General features: G+C 35.4%; 1 protein-coding gene across 5 annotated transcripts in view; it reads right to left on the bottom strand.

The window, feature by feature from the left end:
* Positions 1-27539, bottom strand: part of RYR2 (ryanodine receptor 2) — a 370828-nt gene that overhangs the window by 128317 nt on the left and 214972 nt on the right. For all 5 annotated transcript variants that reach the window (XM_069852347.1, XM_069852349.1, XM_069852348.1 and 2 more), the window contains 11 exons: positions 25569-25728; positions 16024-16171; positions 13190-13398; positions 11149-11323; positions 5700-5908; positions 4698-5050; positions 3829-3943; positions 2858-3018; positions 2046-2205; positions 1689-1775; positions 758-984 (listed from right to left, as the gene is read on the bottom strand). In XM_069852347.1, coding sequence (XP_069708448.1) covers positions 758-984; positions 1689-1775; positions 2046-2205; positions 2858-3018; positions 3829-3943; positions 4698-5050; positions 5700-5908; positions 11149-11323; positions 13190-13398; positions 16024-16171; positions 25569-25728 — 2004 coding nt within the window. The remainder of the gene's footprint in view (positions 1-757; positions 985-1688; positions 1776-2045; positions 2206-2857; positions 3019-3828; positions 3944-4697; positions 5051-5699; positions 5909-11148; positions 11324-13189; positions 13399-16023; positions 16172-25568; positions 25729-27539) is intronic.

The following is a 27539-nucleotide window of genomic DNA, read 5'->3' as shown; positions in this document are numbered from 1 at the left end:
AGGACTATGAGCAATGTTCAATCAGGAATTCATTTAAGATGTTCCTAAAGTACATCTTTAATTACTGTCAGCAGGGAAAGACGAAAATTCCTTACACAGAATACTTCTTCATACTATAAACACTAATTTGAATAACTGAAAATGAAGGTTTTACAACTAGCATAATTTGAGATATTTATATAATTCACTGGGAGTTAGAACTGGGATTGTAAAATGGCAACAGACTTCACTTGCGTTCACTTGCAGGGGTCTCATTCACTTGCAGGGGTCTCAGAGGTGGGATTGTTTGTTTATAATTCTTACCTACTTTTTAACTGATTTTATTTTCAGTTGTGGTACTGGCAAAACACTTAGACATTTGCGTAACAAGTTAAATTTCTTCAATTGTTTAAAGTTAGGAAAATTAAAGTAATGGAATAATTTAATCATATCTCTAGAAAAACAGATCTTTGCCTATATTAAGGATTATACTTAGTAATTTATAAACAGTGTTCTTCCATTTTCATTCAAAACATATATACTGTTAAAGAGTTTTGAGAGAATCTAGAAGAGGCTGGAAACAACAAAAGGAGGCAGATCTTAAAACACTGAAATATAAGATTAATTTTTAGTATCAGCTAAATCAAAACACACTGCCTTTAATAGCATGTGTTATAGATACAGAGCCAACCTTGGGCTTTTCTGAAAGATTTTATTACATATCTAGCTTCATATTCCCAGCCTAGCTCTGATTATACTTCAACATACAAACATCAACCTGTTTTCTTCGGGAATATGAAGAGCCATAAATTGCAAAGGATTCAGGCACTGTATCATCCAGCCTTGACGTTCACTGATCCGAGAAACATCAACCTTCAAGAAGTGATTTGGCACTCTGCTCCAAAGCACATGAGTCAGAAATTGGACATGGAGACGTGGAGGACATTGAGAGACGGGGTTTTTGTGTTCACTTTTGAATAAGCCAGCAGATAATGGCATTACATTCTAGAAAATTCCAACAGAAAAGACAATCAGCTTCATCATCCTTACTAAACAGTAAATATATGATATTTTTCAATAAATATAAAAAATACAGTACAGTAAATATAATGCAACAAGAAATTAAAATTTTCAGTAGTTTGTAAAACCAGCTGGGAACGGTTGACAGATTACTAGCATAACATATTTTTTAAAATAGCCAAATTTGAAATAGAAATTTGAATGGAATTTGTGGTCACTTCATCAGACCAGAGATCTTAACTCCACTCTTCTTTTAGCTCTTCTGATTTCTTAGACATCCATGTATCCAAAGCAAGAAAAGTCAATTTCAGTTCTGTTTTCTTGAGTGTACTATTGTAATGCATTTTAAAACTATTTTAAACCCTAACCAAATCTGCAGATACACCAGCTGTCCATGCTCTGTTTGTAGAATAAGACCCTAGTGTTTTCATTTCATTATGAAGGATGAGATACTGAAAATTAACAGGACTTTGCAATATCCTATGCCACTTCTAATCACTTAAGACCTTTCTCATCCAATGTAATGTATTTTAAACAAAGTATTGAAAAATGAGTTAATAATAAAAATGGTAATAGCGCAAACACTTAGAATCATAAAGATGTGCCCAACACATTGCAAAAAATGGCCCCCTAAATATTATTTTATGATATATTAATCTTAAACCTGCATAAAACCAAGCATTATTTACCTTTACTCTTCCCAATTCAAACTGGAAAACATTGGGGCTTGTAGCTTGAGCAAATACAGCAGGAAATAATTTTGTACTGGGTTCAACCTAAATCAAAGGTGCATAAATATATAATCATTGGAGACAGTAAAATACTATTACACATTTTTAAATCCCTTTAATATCTATATTGATAGTAAACAAGTGCAAGCGTTTGAATAAAACCCCAGGAAACCCAAACAGGAGAGAAAAAATCACTGTCATAACAGCAACAATTATTTTTTTCTCCTAGTCTTGTACAATAGTTTCCAATAAGATGCAGTCTGAGGATTCAGTTTTCTCCCTTCCCACTAGAAGATATCATCAGAAAATTCTCACCTGATAATACGTGCCTAGTTCTTTGCCATTAGCTGTGAAGGTAAGCAGGCCACTGGCAGCATCAACCAAGCAACCAATCTCCAGACCATTATTATTACGTCCTTGTCCAGGGCTCATGCTCTCTCCTGCGCACACCATATAGCAGTTGCTGCGTTTTATACTGAATGTCAAAAGACAAATTTATTTACGGATGGTGTGTAAACTTTAAGTAGTGGACTAAGAACAACTCTGTACAGTTGCAAGCAACAGGACCTTCTGGCTGAAAACAGCGGATCCCACCATAACCAACGTCAAAATGGAATGAAAATTAGACTCCATAATTGAAAAAATGAAAACTGAACATGAAAAAATTTGAACAAGCTCAAAACTTTTATAAAACCTGAAGAGACTAGACTGACTTTGAAAGTCAATGTTTGAAATCACTTAATGTTAAGCATAACACAGTTTCATGGATCACAAGCTGAAGTGCTGAGAGGAGCTGTTGTAGTAAGTTCAGCCTGCTCAAAAGCTACAAAATTACTACGGGGTATTTTACTTTACTGTGTGCTGTTTCAGAATTCAATATTTACAGGATGATGGTCTGAAACTCCATAAAATAGCTGTGATATTTTACTTTTCACTCTTCAGAGTCTATTGATTTGATCAGATCATTACTCCACTGCCTCTTCACAAGCAAGAGAAAACAAGTAAGGTTACAGTTTTCCTTTACCTTTTTTTTTCCTGTACATTAAATGGGGTGGATTTACAGTTTATAAATTGTTAGTTGTTTTATGGGTATAAAATACATATCTTTTTAGAAAATTGTAACCAACCTCTCATGAACCTTCCCTTTTTCATCTCCCAGTGTAACTGTGACAGTACGCACTCTATCCAGGTCAAAGCTTGTGTCATACTGGTGAAAGTCAGATGTAATCCAGCCCACCCAGACATTAGCAGGTTCTTGTCCAGGAAATATTCTCACTGAATAATAGTACTGTCAATAAAAAAACAATATCAGTAACTGTTAGTATTTCATTTCCAGTATATCAGTTTGATTCAGTTGTTGCTCTGAAATCTGAAAATATGTTATCTCTTCAAAAGTAGCGTGGGTTTTTCAAGTGTAATTCATAAGCAAAGCAATAAAAGAGTATAAGCACAAATTGAAATATAGCCAAAATATATATATATTAAAAACCAAAAAAGATTAAAGATGCTTGTGTTGTAGGGTTCAGCATGATAGCATTTTAGACTAGTTTTGTACTGCAGCTATAATTTTTATACTGTAGGTGATTCAGTTACTAGTATCTAACATCTTATAGAAAGATAAGAAAACATCCAAAAGAGAAGTATTTTTTCCTCTAAATATTGAAGAATCAGAGTTTATTAAGCTGATCTTGTCAGAGAAAGATACACAAAACCTGCATAAAACTTCCCCTGGGAATTCCATGCAATAAGTGCTGAGGAAAATTAGTACTGATGTTTTCAAATGGTCCTGAACATATTAGTTTAATGCACTTTTTCCTATATATTCCATCATTCTAGAACTATTTATTCTTCCATTTTCATATTTGGTGTTACCAGTAGTAATTTCATAAATGGATTCAATTAATTTATGGCTTTCCATGTGGAAATTGTTGATAGACAATCAAGTAAACTAAAAAGAACATTGTGGTCTCAACTTCAGTAGCACAGGATATTGCAGACATTTAAATCAAAATGTTTGCCTGAAAATTACACTGATTCTGAGACTCTTACAAGCAAAAACATGTAGTTATTAAAAAGAAAAAGCAAACAGCTAAAATACCGTGGAAGTTTGCATCAAATAATCATAATCATCTCTATCATCTGCTAGCACATCCTCAGTAAGCCGTGCAGAGTGGCTCATGCTATAATCTGGCTTTGTCCTCCTGAGCATAAACCTGTAATGAAATAAGTAAAATCAAAATCAGTATGAAAAGATCAATGTATCAATATAAATACACAAAGGAATTTTACATAGATATGTTATCCCTAAACACATTCTTTTTATTATGTTAGCCCTAAATACACAGTATTTATACTACCCATATGCTTTGATTTATTCTGCAGTTGAAATATTTACCAAACTAAGTTTGGCAAAGAAGAGCAGAAAAGGAATGAAAAGCTGCAATAATATTGTCTGGAGAAGGCCCCAGTGTTTGCACCTCCACAGCATCATTAAGTTAGGTGTTCTGTTCTTGATTCCATAAGAAAAATTAGGAAGAATGAATGTGTCAGCTAGAGAATATTCTTATGATTATTTGGTTTATTGAGCAAGAAAAGAAGGTAACATACATTACTAGATAAAAAGATATTCAGCTTTTTGGAAGCCACATGAAAACAAGTTCCACGTTACTTTTTTGTCACAGTTCTGTCATGTGATGATCGCAAAAGCCTTCACAAGAAAGCAAATGATAGGTTTCCAATAGCTTGAAAAAGGTTTTCATTTTTCTGCTTAATTTTAATCTACATATTGCATATGATGTAAACTAATTATAAGAAGGTTAATTGTCCTACCTACTGTGTTATAACCAAAGTCAGGTAGAATAGCTGCAGATTTGACTAGCATTTTCTTATACAGTTCAAGAAACAGCTAAAAAATAAAAAGAGAAAGAGGAAAAAAAAGATGGGGGCAAAGCCAAATGTGCTACTAACCTTTGTTTAAGACGTGAAGGCTTTTCTTGAACATAATCTTTATGGTTGTTTAACTCTGTTTTTGTGGCATCTTTTTCTCTTTCTGTCCGGTCAGGAACTAGATGACCATGGGCAGTTTTCATCAGAACCTCAAAATCAGAATCAGCATCATAATCGTCCAAGTCATTCTTGGGGCCAAAAAGACCAGAGCCGGGTAATCCTCCTGCAGCTGATCTGGAGAACACCTCAGCACATTCAATGGGCATGCTTAATCGAAAAAACATGACGTCTGTTTTACTGTTCTGTGAACCAAAGGACTTCTGTGTGACCTTCAGGCAGGGGCAGCTGTCTATGGTGCCATCAATTCTCATCACCTATCAAATGTAAAGATGTAGTTGTTTTGATGCTGGTGCTTTTTCCCCCTTGTAAATATTCCACTTGTATTTCTAGAATAAACATCCATAACTTGCAACAGTATGCTATCAGTGGTCAAATGTATTGTACTCACGTGGTGCCATTTTAAGAGGAAATAAGTACTATAAGGAGTGGACTTAAAAGGTTCAGTTCCATCAAGGTGCATAACTGATTGGGGCATAAGCATTGACAGAATGGACTAATAAATATTTATTAAAATCAAAACAAATCAGTTAGGGAAAAATCACTTCACAAAATGTGTGCACCAGAACACATGGTGTCTGCTTTGTAGAAAGGCCCCTTTTCTAGAAGTTGTTTACAAACTTCTTGCTGCACAAGGAGCTCTTAATGAGGACATAATGTGTAATTTGTCTCAAAGGATGTCAAGTTTACACACGTGACAGATTTCATAAAGAAATACTATCAACCAAACAATTACATTATTTGCACCTCCACTGAATCTAAGAAATTTGTAACAGGTACAAGGTTCATCCAGAATTGGATCAACACATTACATCAAAAATCCTGTCTAGAAGTGCAAAAGTAAAAACATAATTAAAATATATTAATTGAAGAATTGTCTAGAAACTTTTTAATAGGTTCACAAACCTCAATATGTTCATGATTTTGTGGCACTGGTAGAAACTGAGGGAGCCTTTTACTCAGCCAAATGGTGATGTCTCTATTAGTATTAACAGCAAAGGGTTCATATCCTTCCTGTAAGCCACAGATAGTGAAATATTTGAGAGTGCTGACATCTTTTCCAAAGTTCATTCTTCCCACTTGAGATGGGCCCAGGCTGCACACAGGTAGAAATCCTTAAAACAAGATGAAAGAACACATGAGCTGTACATCATGAATGTCAGAGAACTGCTCACTTCCATGACCCAATCAAAAATAATTTGGGAAAACTAATTAAAAAAATCAAAAAAACCCAAGCAGTATAAATGCAAGCAGTCATTGACAACACATCACCTGTTGAATGTCACCAAGCACTGTATCTCAAATATCATTCTGAAACAAAAAAGTTCTCTAATAGCCATGGATCTCTTTATGCAACATTCAATTTCCTTCACAGAAATCTAAGAGTACTTCAGGGACTCCAGTAACCAGCACTTGGTTAATCTCTCTGCTATGCTGGTAGTGTGTTGCAAATCTTACTCCAAGTATTACCATATTTTATATTCCTCCTAAAATTTCATTAGTTAAGTTATTTTGAAAGAACCTCAAAAATCACTTTAGATATAATATAGTGCTTGTCTATGCATCAATAGCAGGAAAAAATTACAAATATGCACCAAAAGCATGCTGCAGATTAACAAAAATCAACTGAATTACTTTAAAAAAAAATGTAACACTTTGTGGCCCTGGATAATGAGAACTGACAATAGGAAACTTAGCTTGATGAAACTTAATGGTAGTTTGCTTTTGCTTTTTTGTTTGTTTTTATTTTTGAATGCAATTCATGGTTGTATGCACTTGCTCTCTTACTGTTTCACTAGCACAGGGAAGGAACTCACTTGTGATTCTTCATGCACTTTTTAAAAAAGGCTTGGTTTGCTTTTCTTAAGTTCAGCTTCACTAATTAAAACTTCTTATATCTTGTGCTCCTTTTCATCCTGATTTTCAATTTCCACTGCTCCAAATGCTTTATAGATTAGTTTGTCCTAGCTATTAACAAAATTTTTACTTTGTATCAACAAGAAACATGAAGCTCTTTTCAATTATTCTGATGCAAGTGAACATACCAGCTATTGAAGGGTATAAATACATATCAAAACTAGTTCCTCACTTTACTCTGTGTTGCACAGATTAAAAACTATATGCAGAATATTCGTTCACAATATGTTCCTTAGATACAAAAGCAAATTCCAGAGCACCACCTACAGGAATGACTGTTCACTAGATAAAAGATCCACTTTCAGTACCATATTTTGAAGATTTTATTACAGATAGACAAGACTGGTTATCAAGTGTATGTGTATTGGGCACAATACATGCACTGTTAGTCATAAGTTCAAGTCCAGATTTTTAACTTCACATTAAGGCTCTTAAATCTGAAGGCATCAACTTTCAGACAACATAGATGATTGAGGCAACATGATTCATGTCCATTCTGCTAGTGCAAATCCTATGACAGACAATAATAGAGTATTTTCCAGCATTAAGTGAAACAAAATTGTATTATACAACACGTAATTACAAGAGTTATATTTGCATATATAGATATACAAGGTCCAACGCACACAAAAAAAAATGAGACTCTGCCTATAACCCTTTATTTAACAAATTAAGAAAATTCTTCTGAGTTGACACACAGCTGCATACCATGCTGTCAACATTCAAAGAAATTTTTGCAGATTATTTTCTGAAAGGCTGTTGAAGATCTCTGTCAGTTTCGCTTTCACATCTTCTACCAACAAAAAATGGGTTCCTTTGAGCACCAACTCAATCTTTAGGATCTCTTCACCGTAAATCTTAGCCAATAGTTTAAAAGCTTCTGTCATGGATTTCTTCGGTTTCCCAAGAGAACTGATGTTAAATCCCTGTTAAGTCATGCACAACAACATTTTCCAATGGAGGGTAAAAAAATGTCCCTATTTGAACACGCATCCATTTATACTGAGTGAAGCGACTGAGTTGAGCCTTGACTCAGTGACAGGTTAGAACATGTTCTATAACCATCTCTTTCTCTCCTCTCCCACTCATTTCCTAAGCTACAGGCTTAGTCTCGCTGTTTGGGGTTTTTTTGTCAGACCTCATACTTCCATAGAAAACACAGGGAAACAACCCCCCCTCCCCAAAAAAGTGTTCAAAAACAAGGAGTTGTAAACCGATCAGCTGTGAACATTCCATATTTATATTTTTATATATATGAACCTTAGGGATTAACACATAATCAGTTCCCCCTTATTTTGTATCCCTAAAATCAAATGGGAAATAATTGTTTTACAAACAAACAAAAAAAAATAGCAATTGACATTATCAGCAGAATTCAGTAAGCATACATTATAGAAGAAGCCGACTAGATAATTAGATGTAGTCCAAAATCCAAGAAAAGATTATAAAGTCTATTCACAGAGATTCAGATGCACACATGACACAAAATTAAATCAAACACAGAGTATTTAAAATACATGCAATATTGAAAATATTATTAACATTTACCCTTCCTAAATATAATGCACATAAGTTGTTCATTTGTCTACCTACACATTTTCCTGTGCGCTCAGGAAAAAAGAACTCAGATAGATTCATTCTAAAACACGAAGCAAATATTTTACACATGCACATATAAAATGTAAACGAGTATTTTCAAGATTCCCTGAAAGACAACAAAGAAAAACAGAACAAAATTCCTACACAGATAAACCCCTCATTGGTATTTTTTTTTCAGTCCAGTATTTTCCGTCAGCCCTGTAACTGTAGCCAATATAAAGTCAAGACCACAATCTCCGTCACGGATACAAATTTCATTGATGCTAGAACAGTACTATACATGTAGCTAACTCCTGCAAGTAAACATAACTATAAAGTAACTGTTACTCTGTATGAATGGAATAAAAATACCAGTTCCAGTCCTAATCATGGAGGTGCTACTTCCATCTCCAGTGAAATTCTGCACTCTATCTAACCATTTTACATGTGATATTCACATATCTTGTGCAGCCTTTGCATGCTGGAGGCTACAAAACCAGATGGTTTACCCGTGACCTGGCTCTTAATCTTCATGTGTGTAACTGAGCTATGGAGCAAAACTTTTAATCCATGTATGGGACAGCAAAACAAATAGAAAGACTTTAACACTACCACCAGAAAGATATTGTCTGTCACATGTGGTAAAACCATGAGACAGCAACAGTTTTTATAATGTTCCCTGCTTTTGAGAAAACAAGAAAAACTTCCTGCACCCATTTGTAAAACACTCACCATAAACAGATCAAGCTCACAGAGATCATGTGTTGACAAAACAAAATTGGTTTGTACAGCATACTTGTTCATATCTACAGTGTGAAAAATTTCTTACATACATGCATAATAATATCCAATTCCATTTAACAATTCTATAACTGAGATGACATCTCACAAACAAATTAGCCTGTTGTAATTCCAAGGACCTGCTCTCGCACAACCTAAGATGCAGCACATGAGCTGTATTAGTAAAATGGTGGAGTGCCATATTCCCTTTTCACTGCTCCTAAGTAAATTAAAAATACAGGACTAATTTATAGTCAGACTGCATCCTTCCAAGCAGGGCATTGGGCTCTGACCAGAAATTCTAGCTTTTCTCTAAAGCAAAAAGTATCTTTCTGCAGCAGCATATGGCATGCACACAATTCATTGATAGAAGTGACCTTCAGAAAGGTCTCAATGCTCTTAAGAAAGAGCCATTAACAAAACCAAACTAAAGCCAGCCTAGAAAAAAACTGAAAGCTCTATGGAAGTCATATATTATTTGGGTATTTCACACGTGTTTGCATACGCGCGCACACAGACACACACACACACGCAGGTGTCCACTCCTCCATGAACTGCCAATTAAATACCCATAATATTTACAAATACTGATCTGCAGTTTTTAAATCTGATATCAATCAGCACATTCCTTTAAAACAGAATAAGAGATCTTATTTCAAAGGCAAGCTCTTTTCTACAAACAAGACACTTGAGGAACTTAACGCTGAATTAAAAGGATGCTGGGAAATATCTGAAAGGCTTGACGCTGACATTAAGTCTTTGACATGATTACCAAGGCCTTCAGATCCCATGTCAAACCAGGAACTAATTTATAAGATTCAGACTCAGAGATCTGCTTAAATCTGAATCTGCAGATAGAAAGAAGTACCATGAAAACTACACTACTGTGATTTCATCAATGTTGAAATGAAAATAGAGGTCAAACAAGCTACCCCCAGAATCTCACAGAATTCCAGTTTTTTTCCGCAGAACATTTGACTCCTCAGTGGAGTTATACTACCTAATAACTGGGAAACTATTACAATTTAATGACACCAGGATGATTTTATGCCTATACCACTAACAGTAAGCCAATTCACGTATCTCCTTCCCTCATCACAGTATCACAATATCTAAAGAAATCTGAAGGCAGTAAAGTAGTAGGCATGAGTCTAGAAAATTGGTGGCAATTACCTAATTGTAAACAAAATCAAATTATTCCTAAGCCTTATGGTATGGCAGAAGAATTATACATACATGCATACATATATATACTCTCCCAAAGTACTCCCAAAAGTAAGATACTCTGAAATCCAGATGAAAGTAAAGTGGTTAAAATTCAGGCAGCGAGCTGCCTAATTAATAGGCATAAGATCTGTATTTCCCCTGAGAATAGGTATCAGCAATCCAAAATATAAATTGCAGCTTCTACAGTTAAAAAATTTACCTCTCAGGCAGAGATGGATTATTTAACAGATGCATACTATATGACACCATATATGTAACTACAGAAAATGACAGATTAAAGCTTAAAACACATTACTATAGTTCAGAAATTTTAGCTGGAATCTATATTAATGTAATTTCTTACATTTTTATATACCTATTGGCACACACATATGTAAATAAATCTATAAGCAAAACTACTTTTATGATATAGAATCAATCTGGACCTGACACAACCTTACAATCTGCCATCTGTTGCAATCTCATAAGCTACGGCTTCACAGAAACTAAAACCTGCTTGTGGACTCTGAATGCTGCAACTGGTTTAGAACTAAGTAAAAAAATTTGGAGGCTTTGTACCAGCTGGGTTTATCCTGGAGCAGGTGTCAGTTCTCCTCCCAGAGTTAAAACAAAATCTTAAAGCTGGCTTAAACTCCCTAACATATGTTGTCACTAATCTGACAGAAATTTGAGAGCATTTCAGAACTCGATCCAGATAAAATCTGATGGTCCTGCCCACGGGACAAACAAACAAACAAAAACAAAAAACAAAAAACCCCAAAACCCAACAAGCAGCACACCACATTAAAGGGAAGTTGGAGCAAAAAATGGGCAGCAACAGCAATTTAACATCGCAATGTATTACATTACTTACCGGCACCAACCTCAAAGTCCTTGAAGGCAAGTTCTGAACCTGAGTCATCAAGCAGGATTTCACCATTTAAGGTGAACATCATAGTGTGCTCGTTCATGTCAACCATACATCCAACAACATCTCCTGCCAACCAAGAGCGACCAAAATGCTCATTACCTTGATGCCACCGTTGTGCCTGAAAAGGATTTAAAAGAAATTCAAAGAATAATAGTGATAATGTATGTGTTCCTCTCTGCCTTAGTGCTACAACTAATAATTAGACCCTGAATTAAAGATGGCACTAAAATTAACACTTTCACAGCATTCCTGAACAATGACTGTGATTACTTTAAGTTGACTTTGAAAATGGAAATCCAACAATTAACTTCCTGCAAGCACAGAATCACATCGGTATTGTAAAATGTTACTAAGTGAGCTGACAGGGAAGCTTGGTATTTCAACATTTCAGTAACAAGTAAAAGCATGGTATACTTTTCTGCAGAAGCTCCATGAAAGACCTATAATGAAAATAATACACTACCAGTTACAATCTTAAATAGCTGCCTCATTAACTTTTTTTAAGGAGTTGGTTTTATTTAATTTAGTAGTCTATAAACTCACTGCTTCCAAACTTTATTGTTTCCCAAAGTATAATTCTAAAAATTGGTGCACAAAATAAAAAAAAAATTTGTTTGGAGCCAAACGCTCTCGTAGATTCCAGAGTAGTTGAGGGCATGATTTATGATTCACATAACTGGACTTCAAGTCAAAGACTGCAAGGTTGTGGATGGGGTCTTAGATAGGAAATCAAATGATAATATCTATTAAGGACTACTGTAACATGCACAAAACAAAGCAGCGTTAATAACAAATGGATTCCCTATCCATATATTCCTTCACAACCAGATTTTTATCCATCCTGAAATTCCTACAAAATAAGTGAACCTTTCTGTGTATCCTGAAGGTCAAAAGCTTATTTTCCAACCAAGGAGAGAGCCCATCAAAATCAAAGACAATAAAATAGCTTTGTGGATTGAGATCTAAAGGTCAAAATCTAAGATTCAGAAAGCAAACTACTGCACAGCTATTGTAATAAAGATATAGGGCTTGAATAGTTTACTTAAGCCAATCAGATATTTTACATAAACAACTTTTCAGTTCTCTTTTTAAGGCACTTTCTCATGTAATACAACACTGAGGAAAAAAGTTAAATTCCAACAACATGAATAAAATACTGCTTGAGAGCTTGATCTGACCAGAAACAGCCAGGAATACTATTAATTTCTGTTACATATTGCAAAAGTAATAAAAGAAATTAATTCCAACATCAGATAAAAGAACCATTTTGACATCAATCATCAGTAGGCTTAATAGTAACTATGCATAGCTTGTTTGGATAGTAGTTGCACTTGCCTTCATACGGAAAGAAAAAGTTGTAATGAGTCATTTAATCTATTCTGATGAAAATAAGTACCATATAAATTAGTTTGTTTTCCTATGTATTTTTACTACTTGATTTCCATCTGTCATTGTCTCATACAGAGTTAAACTTGAGCAAAAACTATTGGTTCTGCTGTACTTCATTTACTCTAAACTCTAAGTATATACATGAAAACCTAGGTATACTCTTTATAATTTTTATATTCCTATGTAAAACTCTTATACAAGTTGCCTCAAACATTTACTGCTAATAATCTTAACCATATTTATTCCCTAATGGCACTTCTTATAAGGAGAACAACAGAATAAAAATGCACAGAGATTATTCATAGTTAATTGCAGCTCTGCCAGTATTTTGAATTTGAATAAGTCATTTAGATTTTCAATGCTTTATATATACTGTACAATTACTGTGAAGCTGTGAAAAAAATAATAGATGCCAAAGCTTGCTAAGTAAGATTTCAGGCGATATTGATCCTCTTTATTCCACCTAGGCCCTCAGAGAGAGAAATAATTTCTTAAAATACAAATGAAGTGAAGTTCAGAAAATAACACATGGAATGAGACGCAAATGTAAAAGTTTTACAATCACTCATATTATTAAAGATAAACATATACAAACCTTAAAGCCATCAAAAACAAAAGCTTCTTCATCTGAGCCAAGTTCCTGATCTGGCAGACAACCTGGCCTGGTCCAGCCAACTCTCATGTCTCCTGCAGTAACTGCCTCAAACTCGAAGTACCATTTCCCAGCCTTCACTGCATAAGTCTTTTCTGTGCGGAAGATCCTGAATTTTTCCATTATTCCACTACATACATCCAGTCTCATTGCTGTAGATTTAAAAAAAAAAAAAAAAAAGAAAAGGAAAAAAACCCCAGTGCAAAAAGTACTGTATTCAACTACCGAGTAAGTGAAGGCAGTGAAAACAACAAGCAAAGGAATTCCTTCGAGCATAGGCATGCAAAGAAGAGAGTGCCTTATGGGAAAAGTGGTTTTGCCATTTTGAAGATCCTCAGTGCCTCACCTGTACAGGAGATGAACCACCACAAATGACCAGAACTGACAATTTGTTGTCTTTTTAGATTTTAAGTAACCTCATGCATTCTAGATTCTATGCAACGCCAAAAATAAGGGTGGTATGGGAAACTGGTGAGCAGTAATAATAATAATAATAATAAAGTATGAAAAAATGACACTATAGAGCTTTCTAAATCAACGTTAGGAAAACTGAGGCAGAACACCACTAGAGGGCTCTACATCCTTTAATAACAGTATTGATTTTGGCTGATCCCTAGGACATGTTTTGTGCACCTAAACTTGAGGGACTCATAAAATGTAAAATCTAAATTCCCAGAATGAGTGTAAACATCTTTTGGTGAATGAAATTCCAGTCTTTTTTTAAGAAAGACTAGTTTGCAGGACACAGTTCTGCAGGTCCTTTCCTATGGGGATTTTGCAACTGGATTGATGACACTTCTCAGATATAAGGATTGCAATTGTGTTCTTTACATTTCATTAGTAAGTCCATGAAGAGCACTAGCTCAAAGATCTATGCATCTTAATGAAAAAATAAGATTGTCCAGCAGTTCATTACCAAGGAATGGTGGGGGCACATGGTTCTCAGAGCTGTAGATGAGGAAAGGGGATTAATATCATTCAGTGGGATTTAGAGGAGATTGTGGAAGACCAGAGCGCTCTCTCTCCCTCTCACTCTACACCACTAGACATCTTTATCTTTACAATAGGCAAAACCCTCCTATACCAGACAACTCACCTTCGCAGAACCGAAGAGAAGCCATGCTCATTGTCACTATGCCAGAATCTCCTTCACATAGTGAAAGGGGGAAAAAATTACAAGATCATGCAGAAGCCTTAAGCTCTCCAGACTAGGCGCCAGGAGATGGCATGGTGAGGACATGGCATTTTGCCACCAACACAATCTACTCCACTAGGAAACATTGTTTTGCCCATTCAGCAATCCAGCCTTCTTAGATACTCACTGTATCAGTGATGCCTCATATCTAAAAGTGTTGTTTAATAGCAGCCTTTCATAAAAGATGAGGATGAAAGCATGCATATGCTTTGGAAAAGAAATTTAAAACGGCAGGTTCCAGATATTCTGCAAAAATGCCTTACTTAAGGTCTATGGCCTAAATAGGTTCAATAATACTATCACTATATAAAGCAGTAAAAAAATCATTGGTTACTCAACATATTGAAGACTTTTATTATGTTATCATATCCTTTCTATACATGCCATTAGTGATGCAGAAAGCATCTTGCAAAAGCAAGAACATCCCTTATTTTGTATTCCATCTGACAACTTTATCTCAGCGTGACAGACTTATTTTAAAAGCCAAAATCTATAAGAGACTTTATTTTATTTCTACCATTATGTCTCCTGATTTTTTTAACTTTCTTAACATGTTATATTCTGCAGTTACTCAGGTAAATATTGTGTACAGTTTCTTTAAAACTTCTTTAACAGAGGCTTAAAGTTTTCCATTTTTTCTGTTTAGGATGTCTCAAACTCAAACTACAGATGCTGAACATACTGCCTGCCATATCAATGAAATATTCAATCTGGCAATGATGCAAATTCAAAGAAAACATTACTAAGAAAGTGAGTTAAAAAATGTACTTATGGTCTTTTATTCAACTTAAAATACCTAAGAAATTCCAGGAAGCTTTAACAGATTGTAGATTTGCAGTTTGACATTCACAGAAATTTGGTTAGTTGGCATTTGTCTTCCAAAATTTCATGTTGTAACATTTGAAGTTTAAATGCAAGATTGTTCGTGACCTGTAGATTTCTTGATTAAGCATCAAAATTGTAGGATATTATATTCATATACACTGCATTTACATATGATCTTTTTCTCAGGAATTTTGCTATTCTGTATTTTAATAACAAATATAGTACTAACTAAAAAGTTTTTAATTAAAAAGTCAATTTTAGTTTGGAAACTTCAGATACTTTTGCATATATTTGAAACATAATCATACATTTTATTCCATGGCATAAGCCCATATATTGAGTAAGATGATAAACTCATTTTGCTGATTTCCTGTATTTTAGGGTTGTGTCTTGTACTACTCACCATCCTGATTTAAATTGCTTAACCTATTAATTTTGATTCATCTGAATTATCGCATCTACAACATTAACAGTTAAAGGAAGTGTATGAAAAACAGAGAAATTGTATCACTGATTTAAAATGTAAAAGTGTTTCATTTTGTAATTCATCATTTGAAACTACAGGACAAGAAAAGTAAAAAATAAGGAAAGTAAGATCAAAGGGAAATACAAACAACAAAAGATGGAGAAAAGTACTTATCGTACTTTTTCAGATTGTTTTACGGAACCAAAAAAATCCCATAGTGGAGTGTAATATTCTGGTATTTTTTTAGACAGAGGAAGAGAGAGAAAAGAACAAAACAGCAAAAGCAATTACCATGATCTTGATCAGGAGCTTCCAGGTTGTAACCATAGCCTAGAAGGGTGCGGACTGCTTCCCGAAGACTGTCTTTGTTTGACTTCTTCGTTCGATCATCCAAAAGAGCATAAGGTACAAGGCGAGGATTTCGACGATTTTTCACATCCTGCAGAAATATGAAAAATCAATTCCATTTCAGAAACTGTTTTGTCTTAAAGACAAAATTGTGCCATAGCAGCAGTATAAAAAATTACTATTTATACCAACTGAAATCATGGAACTGCAAACAGACCAAGGATTCAAGGAAGTTGCAACAGTCTAGAAACTAGCAACAAATAAAGAAAACTGCATGGTTTATACATTTTTCATCAAATTTACTTAATACAATAACAATACAAGGATAAATACAAAGAGTTTGACTGAAAAATAAAAGAGCTTATACTTTGTATATGTATTTTATGAAGCAGCTACCATATGAAGAAAGAAGTACATATTTAAAGCTCAGAGACATAACATTACAATAAATATATAGGGGTATTAATTATAGCACTGAATAAGATATATTAAAATGCCAAAGACTAAACAAGATATTAACAGAAGAACAAAATGCTGCTAATTAAAAAATTTAATAAATGCATGCAATACTAGTTAATAAACAATGAAATAGAAAATGAACCTATGCCCTATTGTGTCAAATACTTAAAATATGTATTTTTCCAAAATAAAGGGTCTTTTTAGAATATTAATATGCTTAACATGCAAAATTTTTGTGACAGGTAATTTAACATGACCTTTCCTCACACTGAAATTAATGTATTAATAAGGTTTGATCTTTGTATTTTAGGTTTATTAACACAACATTGATTAGGTTTTCCTGTGCTGAAAAATTATCTTATTTGAAAGCATTGTTTAACTGGATTATTTATAAATTTGACTAACTGAAGAACTAATAGAATTGTTTTCTTGTCTACATTTTCTTCTCACAAAGTGCCAGTGTTTGTTGCCAGTGAGAGACTGCATATAAAGAATTCTCTATGTTCTTCCTAATATTTCATTATAAAAAAAAAGAAAAAAAAAAGACTGGACTAATAAAAAGACAGAGGAGAGTAATAAGGAATAAACCCAAATCTTAAACCACCTTCCTTACCCCCCATCCCTCCCTTCTTACAGAGTTTAACTTTACTCTCAAATTCTCCATCTCCTTCCCTGCAGGTATTAACTAGTGCTTGATGAAGCCCAGTCCTACCAGTTAACCTTCTAGGAGAACATATACTATGGGAGACACATTACCTAAATGCTGGAAGGGCAACAGAAACATAAAGGTTGCTGGGGACACAAATTACTATACTATATCAGTTTTAGCTATATCCAGTTGGAAGGACAGTGGCAGGGCCAATATAAGGACCATTTGAGAGGATTATGTCCTGTATTTATTGGAAATAATAAAGTTGAAACCAGCCCTTTATTCAATATTTATTTGGTACATGTGGAGAACGGCTGATTACAGAACAGAAAGGACCAAAAAATGTTGAAGTAAATGTTATAAGGAATTCTTTTTGATATAAGAACATTCAAATTAACACCTTGGGTTTAATTATTTATCTGGAAAAGGACATAAAAGGAGAAATAACTTCCTCTGAAACACTGTATATCCAAAAGATATTACCAAATACTGTCTTTAAAAAGATGAATTTGAAGTTTGGAACAACAATTACGCAACTTCTTATCCATGATACACAGTTAGACAAATCAACTGGTAATCGCCATGGCAACCATTAACACACATTAACATACCTGCAATCAGCTGATAAGAACATATGATAATAAAATATAGTATAAGTGCTTTTAAATATGCCTAAGCACAAAATTAGAGTGAGGAGTGGAAAAAAAAATGTATGCAGAAATCATAAGTAGAAAACAATAAAACAAACTCATTTCTACAGATTTTTTTTCCTTAAGTGTACTTTTATTTAATAATGTGACTTTTTTCACTTATTTAAGACTTTGGCTACTTCTTTAAATATGAATATAAGAATGGATTTTTCTTTGAATAATTTTGTTCTTTTTTTCCCTATGACAGGTCTTTCTAAATCTTAAATGCTTTACTTATTGCTGAATTGCAAACTTGTTATTGTTTTACTAATCATAAGATTTTGTACTAACAACCTTCTGCACCTCTGTAGTTTAAGTGTAGCTAATCAAGAGAATGATCCTATACAGTGATTGAGCCTTGCACAGTCGCAATCAAGTCAACAAGAAAACTGATTAGCTGAGTGGTAATTTTTGAGTACATTTGCAATTTGTACATAGACTTAATTCTTCCTATTCACTACAGAAAACTTATTGTTTTGTATTGTAGACTGTTAAAAGAAGGAAAATTCAGCTTGAGTTTTATTTTTTGACAGAATTTTTGAGGTTTGACAGTCTAACATTTCATCAGAAATCTAGCAGAATGTGCCCTGCAAGGAATTAATAATAAGCAATGTTAAACTTGAGTGATGTAACACTGACCATGAAAAGTCAGGAGTACACTACAGATTCTGCTATACACAGCAAATGACAGACAAAGAATTATTTGAGTCAACACACATATACTTATTTGTATATGTATAACTGCATTTGAAATAGGCGATAATTGGTCAACAATGGCATTAACTGAGTCTCTCTCATGTAAAAGAAAAGAACCACAGTAAAATACCAACACACATCAAACATCAACAAGCCTTTTAAAATTTCCATTACATGCAATGAACACTGCTGCAAAATTATTCACAGAAGAATGATTCAGTAACAAATAAACAAAGCCTCATATACATCTCTAACAGACATCTGAAATGATAAAGAATAATAAAATTTTCACAGCTATAAATGTGATTCTGCAAACCTATACATCCCTGTGTCTTCCCAAAGCTTTAAGAGCTTCAGGACAGCAGGGATCACTAGATTAAAAGGAAAAAAAAGACACCAGAAACACTGATAAATAAGTGCCTTTCAAAAAGAAAGGCCAAAAAATTAATCAAAAATGAAAACACATATTAAGAAAAGTGTAGGGAAAAAAGTTATAATAATTAAAGGGGATCAATACTTTTGTAATTGAAGTGTTAGTGCTGTAGTCTGTAGCGCTGTAGAATGTGGTACTGACATTATTTTGTTCTCATAGTCAAGGCTGTTAAATGACAATCACAAAGCAAATGTATTTCATGTGCAGTTAGACAGACGTGCAGCTGATTTCATAATTTCATTTGCACCATTATAAAATACTCATTCCACAGTTCTGAACTGCTTCTGCTTGCTACTAGGTCTGTGCACCTTGCACTTCCACTAAGAATTCTGAACAATTGTCACAACAAATGCTACTGTCAGCAACACCTTCAGAAACCCAGCCCAGTGAGCTACTGTGCACGTAGCATATACACTGTGAACAGGATCATTTACCTACACCATACATTTCATATCTAGTAATCCAAAGGTCTAGCTTTCCTGCCTCTATCATAGGAGCTCATGTTTCACCGTAAACCATTACAATTAAAAATTACTTTATAGGGAAAAAGATCATGAGAACTGGAGAGGGCAATAATTCTAATGAAGATTAGAATTATTATCTTCTCTTTCTTGGCAATGTTAACAAATATCCTATATGTATCCACACAAAGTAGAAACTGCGTTCCTAACCCAGCATACCAGCAACTCTGTTTTGTCCTTAGAAGTATGTGCATCCTTAGAAACCTATGTACAGCTTCTACCCTCTTCATTGAGGACCATACCTATACGGAATGCCTGTGTACATGGCATCATAGTTTTATGAGCATCAACCAATAGTTTAAGTTCATAGATAAACTATGTGGGTTTCAAATATTTTCCATTTGATTTTGAAAATTTAGTCACAAATGCATCCTTTTATACTTCAATGCTATTTTTCAGTCAATTTGTTATGAAAAAATTCCTTTAAAATACCCCCCCATAAAACTCAGGTACGTAGGACAGGACATAATGTCACAATCTGTACGTGATAAAAACAATTTAAAAAAGCTCACTCTCTCTCAACACAAATATGATTATTGTAATTGACTTACACCAAGGCTATATTGTTCTTTTGCCTGGATATACCTCCATCCCCTGTCCTGGATCATTTACCATTTCCCTAGTTCAGAGAAGACCAGCTTGCAGGCAACCACATTCTCCCTTAAAGGGACACTGTCAAGTATTTTCATACCGGATTGTTCTTGGTTTTCCACTTACCCTTGATATTTAATATGATCTTTTAAGCAAAAATATGTATTTTTCCTACCTTTCTTGTTCCTTTTGCTCCCTTCGTGAAACAATAAACTACCGTGAGTCTGTCCTACTAAAAAGTACTTACTTGTTTGTGATCACTGTCATCAAAGCTGTCAGCACAGATCTGGGAACAGGACTTATTAGTTAACTTGTGCTCCCTCTGCTGGCTGGGTGGTTGGCTCTGCAGCAGCAGAACAAAAATACTGTGTATAGTCAAGCACGAAGAGCAGCTACCTCTTGTTAAGAAAAAATCCTGACCAGCAGTAGCGGATTTATAAGAAGAAAAAAATCTGGAACTTAGAAGGTATTTTCCCCACCAGATTATAACAGGAAAGAAATGGTTTATACATGAACTACTTGACAGTATCCCTTTACTATTTCATATTATGTAATCCCAAAATGATGTGACACTCATGATGGAACATAAGATCATGGACCATCTAATCCATCCTGCAGATACAGCATGATCGCTGCTTACAACATATTTTCCAGTGATTAGTTCATCTACTTTCAAAACTCTGTAAGCTTCTTTCCCTTAGGAAACTATTTCATAGCTCTGCAAGATCTGTTTATAGTATTATACAGCATAACATCAAGTCACTTTATTACAGTACTGTAACATGTCACAGTAATACGATGGGATGACAAAATGCAGCCCGTGAAACAAACTGTTGGAGTCAAGCAGAAGCACATAGCAGCATGGACAACAGCTAAAAGCTTGCCATGGGATATGTATGTTAGATAAATGAAAAGCAACTTTGCACTGCAGCCAGAAAGGAGCACCTTGCTACTCTGCTCTCTTCTTCTGACTTTTAATGAAGAGTATTTTTTATCTGCACATTGTTATCTGTCTTCTTTCCTGAATAAAAAAAAAACTTAATTATTTGAAAGGAGAAAAATAATTTAATTAAGTGGAAATCAACTTCAACACCCCAAGCATGGTAGCTAATATAGGGCACGCTATTGGTGTGAAAGCTTTCAAGGACATCATCTACTTGCTTAACTGTACATGATACTACTGTAATTTGTCTGCCAAGAATAAGGAAGTATATTGTTGATCTTGTTGATCTGTTTCCTGAAGGTCACAAACGCTCCCTGAGCTCTTGACGATCTTTAACGACCATACTCTATTGAAAGCACAACTATGACACTGTTCACTGCACTACATCATTATGTTCTCAACAATAGTGCCACACTCAGCATACAAAATCTTCAGTCAGTTTGAATGAATCACACAGTTAACTCCAGCTGGAGGCTGGTCACAAGTGGTGCACCCCAGGGCTCAGTGCTGGGTCCAGCCCTGTTCAATGTCTTCATCAATGACCTGGAGGAAGGCATCGAGTGCACCCTTAGCAAGTTTGCAGATGACACTAAGCTGGGTGAAAGTGTTGATCTGCTGGAGGGTAGGGAGGCTCTGCAAAGGGATCTGAACAGGCTGGACCTCTGGGCTGAGTCCAATGGCATGAGGTTTAACAAGGCCAAATGCCGGGTCCTGCACTTGGGGCACAACAACCTGTGCAGTGCTACAGACTAGCAGAAGTCTGGCTTGAGAGCTGTCTGGAGGAGAAAGACCTGGGGATGTTGATTGACGGCTAACTGAACATGAGCCAGCAGTGTGCCCAGGTGGCCAAGAAGGCCAATGGTATCTTGGCTTGTATCAGAAACAATGTGGCCAGCGGGTCCAGGGAGGTTATTCTCCCTCTGTACTCGGCACTGGTGAGACCACTCCTCGAATCCTGTGTTCAGTTCTGGGCCCCTCACCACAAGAAGGATGTTGAGGCTCTGGAGCGAGTCCAGAGAAGAGCAACAAAGCTGGTAAAGGGGCTGGAGAACAAGTCTTACGAGGAGCAGCTGAGGGAGCTGGGGTTGTTTAGCCTGGAGAAGAGGAGGCTTAGGGGAGACCTCATTGCTCTCTACAACTACCTGAAAGGAGCTTGTAGAGAGGAGGGAGGTGGCCTCTTCTCCTAAGTGACAGGGGACACAACAAGGGGGGATGGCCTCAAGCTGCACCAGGGGAGGTTCACACTGGATATCAGAGAAAAAATTTTCACAGAAAGGGTCATCGGGCACTGGAACAGGCTGCCCAGGGAGGTGGTTGAGACACCATCCCTGAAAGTATTTAAAAGACGAGGTGCTCAGAGACAGCTTAGTGGCAGATAGGAATGGTTGGACTCGATGATCCGGTGGGTCACTCAAGACTGCAAAACTCCAAATATTCAGGCTTCCCAAACCTAAATTTGATCAGCTTCATATGCACTTAAGCTTTTTACTTTTAAATTCTCCAGGTTCTTCTTTGCATGCCCATAATTGTCTTTGCCTTAGTAAGGAACAGTATAATACTGATTTTATACCTAAGCTGAGTCAAGGTTTAGAGTAGAAGCACTTCTCTAAGTCTCTTTCCAAGCACAAACTGGTAGTCAAAATCAGAGTCTGATTCACACTGACTTCTTAAAACATGTTCAAAAGCCTAACTAGGGGCTGTGATTTAATTTAAAAACTTGGCAGTTCTAAGTGATAGCAAAAACCTCTTTATATAATAGCTTGTCCTTCACCATTAGAATGGATTTAGATACCTAATTCTTATTTGTCCAGTTAGGTATCTTTGAGTAGTTACAAGGGGTTCAAAACTATACTTCTTTCTTTCACAAGTTTTCTCACACCAGACTATAAACTGTAATAAGTGAGTGCAGATTTAATTTGGATGTTGAACTTTGTCATCCAGTGACCAGGCACTTAATTGGCAGGGAGCCTAGGGGAGGTCTGAGTTCCAAGGATGTCCCTCAGAACAATATTTTAAGAGTCAGTAAATAAAATAGAGAGCTGTTCAGCAAATAGATCACATAGGCCTCCTCTTTCCCTCTTCTCTCTCCAGGTGAGCCTCAAAATGTCTCTTCACAGGTCCAGAATAGTTTAGATTCAACAGTAAGGTCAAATTCTTCCCCCAAACACAGCGCTGAGAACCTAAGACAGACTTCATGATTCTTCTAACATTAATTTGAAGTATTTGATTTTAGGCTACATCCTGTACTAGATTTGTCTAATCAATGTTTTTATTTTATTTTTTAAACCAAATCTGTGGCCTGTGGCAACTCTATTGCCTTTTGGGAACCATAATAAAAATAATGATTGATTACTCTTACATTATACCTCTTCAAAAGCAAAACCACATCAAAACATACATAAAGACAATGTATAAACACATCATGTAGCTGTAAAGAAGACTTCTATTTTATTGCCACCCACTCCCACCACATCTTTCACTTATCATTCCCAAGCCAGTAACACTGAAAAAAAGTCTTTGACAGCACCATTTACCTGCCCTTCTTACTTAATACCTCACTAAATCAGAAAACATATAATTTAACTGAAAATTCACACCAATAAATATGTGGGGTTTGTGTTGATTTTTTTTTAAAGATATAGAGATACACAGGGTAGGTTAAATTATCTTCAAGATCTAAGAAACTTTATTTAGCACATTAGACTTGTGGGTTTTAATTTTCCCTGTGTTAATTACAAACGTAATTACCTAAGAGATTAATTTCATTCCAGAAATTCTTAACTTCATCTTAACAAATAAATTCTGTTGCAAAACTAAATTCAATTTGGGAAATGCCAGGGCTCTATGAAAGCTGCAACTGTTTCCCAGCTTTCATTCATTTCAAATCTCCTAATTGGCAAGGCCCTGTATTGGAAATGTTTGGCTTCTGGGAGAATAAAAAGTATGGAAAGCATAGTGTTAATTATTGAGTGCATTCTTTAATATAAAATAAATATTTCTTTTGAGCATTTAAAAACATATGGTCTCTCATTCTAGAAGCGAATTGTGCACTGCCTTCATAAACACAGGACAAATAATGGCTCCAAAATGAACTTACCCACTTCCTCTACCTGACAACAGAGAATCATCCCTTCTAACATTTCTCATGATTAAAATGCTATCAGAAATGTTAACATTTCGAAGGGCCAACTTCCCTTACTCAAAGATGCAGTATTTCATCAATGCTGAACTATCAAAAATGTCTGTCTACTAAGGGATATTACATATATCTCAATCTGCAAATACAAGAATTTGTTCGTTGTCTGCCTAGACCCAAACACAGATTTCCTAAATGGTTTACAAAGTATGAAAATGAGAGCTTTATGGTAAAATACTATAATGGACAATGCTGCAATCCTATACAGCATATATTTTGCCACTGCACTTTGTCAGTATGTGATGAGGTGAATTAAAGTGCTTAACTTAGTATCTACAAAACCACATTTACTGTTTTTATACACAAGTTTTGCAAATAGAATGGATTTTGTCTTTGTGAAAATAAATACAAAACAATATCTGAAATGTGCTGAACTGAAATGTTTAACTTGAATTTCTGTCAAAAACAAACACTGTTTGTAGGCAAGAAAAAGTATATGTACCTACAAAACAGTTATTTGTCATTTTTGCAAAAATAATGATCTTTTATGCCCAGTGCAAAACCATGAAAACTTGTTTATTTTCCCAAGGGGTGAATTTTCCTACCATTTCACTGTGATATGCTACCACACAATATTAACATTAGAAAAGACACCTTTCTTTATATAAAATTCACAGATAATGACAAGAATAGAATACTCCTCAGGGAAAATTGACATGGCAGTTGTCTTGAAAAATAATATGTAAGGCTCATTGTATACTAGATTAGTTTAATTTTTTTTAAAGAAAACAAAGACCCAGACTTTTGTTATTAACAACCCACCATGCTTAATTTTTACTCCTGTACCTTATAACATACCGTGATACCTACCACATATCACTGCTATTCACAGATAAAAAGTTACTAAAGTAGGATTGGAACCTGGAGACTGACAACTATTCCTAGTTAAACATGGCCTCTGCCAGAAATGCAATGTATTAGCATAGTGATTACTAGAAGTTTACATTCTGATTTTCCTGGAAAAACAAAATTATTCAATTCCCACAACTGCAAACATCTAAATTATTCCCCTACTGACAGTCAGCGTTTACATTTCCTAAAATACTACAGCATATAAGCTTCCTGCATGCAATTTTTTTTAATAGCATACAAGAACACACCACCATTTTTTCTAATATTGCTCCTAAGAGTATCATACTATTAGACGATTTAGCAGGGTTGCTTTAATTATGTATTTTTGCTTTCTTTGACTGACAGTCTTGCATTCATTAGCTGCTTCTTCCTGGGTTTTTTGATCCCCGTTATTCCTGTTTAACTGTGAAATATCTCAACAGTTAGGTACTTCTTCCAGTGATTGAAGTTAGCACTTACCTGCTGGATACCATATGTCCACCCTTGCCTTATACGGTCCCTTGCCCACACATTGTGAGCATTCTCTGCTAGTTTATCCACCATAGCTTCTTGAGAGGGGGTAAGTTTGATAAAACTCAGATCCATCGGGGCAGGCTTATATCCACTCAACAACTGGTAGCTGTCAAAAACCATAGAACTTGCAGTTACTTTTCAATAAGAAAAAAGCAATAGAAACCACAAAGGTAAGAAGTGACATGTGTGCAATATATCTATATAAATAATCTGTCTTTGAACATAAAGAATAATAATGCACCAACATTTAATTTTTCAACTCCATTGGATGAAGTAGCTGGTAATGAAAGTAGCCCAAAATGGTCTGAACCAAAAATAGTTTTGAAGTATTTCAGTACTTTCAGATATTTAAAGTAATAGATTAAAATGTTGCTCATTGAAATACTTACATGAGCACTATTATTGTTACCTCTGAGCAATTAATAATATTTACTATCTACTTCCTACTGAAGCATGAAAATATATTCTTCCTATTACATAAAGGGATGCGAGAGAAAGCAGGTCAAATGGCTTACCCAACATATGTACATATTACATCACATATGTAGTCCTTCTAATAAAAACTTACCTTTATAATACTTAAAATATCTTAACTACCCTTCAAATCATAGCAGCAAATGTTTAAAATACAAGCATGGATTCAGAACAGAGAGATAACTTCCTCACTACTTTTAGTGCTCCTGAGAGTGAAGTGTTGTTTACTTTTAGGAAGTTGTTCCCATCAAATTGATTACACTCATCTCTCACTTAACTTATGATCAAACGTTCTTCAATAAGGGATTAATCCATATGGTGATGGATGCAGAACATCAGATCTTACAAAATTTACCACAAAAACCAATGATACTATGCAGCATCACCATGGTGGCAGATGTTGCCTCCCCTACCTCAGTTGATGAAGAAACGTGCAAGGGGAAGGGAAGCAGGAACAGTAAAGCAGGGGGCAGACAGACAGGGACTGTACTGGTGTCCATGTCCAGGTGCTAGTAGGGGGAGTGCTGCAGGGAGTCCTCTGTGAAGAGTGGCCAGGGTTGCCCCATGCTGGGCAGAGCCAAGTCCAAAGGAATCTGCTGTTGGCCAAAGCTGAGCCCCTCAGCCAAGCTGAGACACATTTTTAAGAAAGGGCAAAACGCTGCACAGGCAGAGAGGAGTGGGGGGAGAAGTGTGGGAAAACAGGCTTGCAGAAACCAAGGCTGGAGGAGGAGAGAGGGAAGAAGCATTCTCAGTGGCAGAGCTGGTGCTTCCCTGTGGACCCAGGCCAGAGCTGGTGGAAATGCGCTGAATATTCCTTAGTATTTCTCCTTGACCATGTTGACAAACAACATACTATTTTGGGCATAACAAAAGGGGTCTGTGAAAAATAAACAACAATATCATCTGACTGAAATTATATATGTTGGGGTGTTAAAAGAATTGCTAGTTTCAATAATTGTCCGTTTTCTAAAAAACTTTGTTATTTTCTTGTATTTTTTTTTCAAAATTACCACATTAAAAAAAAAATTAAGTCAGAAAACAACAGCTCAAGAACATCAATTCAAAAATCAATCATCCATATATCAATCAGTAAATCTGTATTACAGAATTAAGCAAACAGTTGGTAGTTGTGCTGCTGTCTCCCACACACTATCTAACTGCCATCATGGTTACATCTCAGGTAGCTGTGAAGTTGCCTCAGTGAGTAAAATCAGGCACTACAGGAGAGTGTGAATAACACAGAAGTGTGATTACCAGGCTGGCAATTACTGTGTTCTCTCCTGCCACATTCATGTTATGTTGTGCATAAAAGCTCCAACAGCCACAGCTATTTCAACAGAAGAGCAGAGTCAGAATAACTGAGGTCTCTAAGAATGCTCACAATTTTATCACAGTAAAGTCAGTAAAGCAATGTGGAATAATTTTCAAGGTGAAAGTTTAACT

The sequence above is a fragment of the Phaenicophaeus curvirostris genome, chromosome 2 (genome assembly GCF_032191515.1).
Source record: "Phaenicophaeus curvirostris isolate KB17595 chromosome 2, BPBGC_Pcur_1.0, whole genome shotgun sequence".
NCBI lineage: Eukaryota > Metazoa > Chordata > Aves > Cuculiformes > Cuculidae > Phaenicophaeus > Phaenicophaeus curvirostris.
This window is presented reverse-complemented; position numbering and strand designations above follow the sequence as displayed.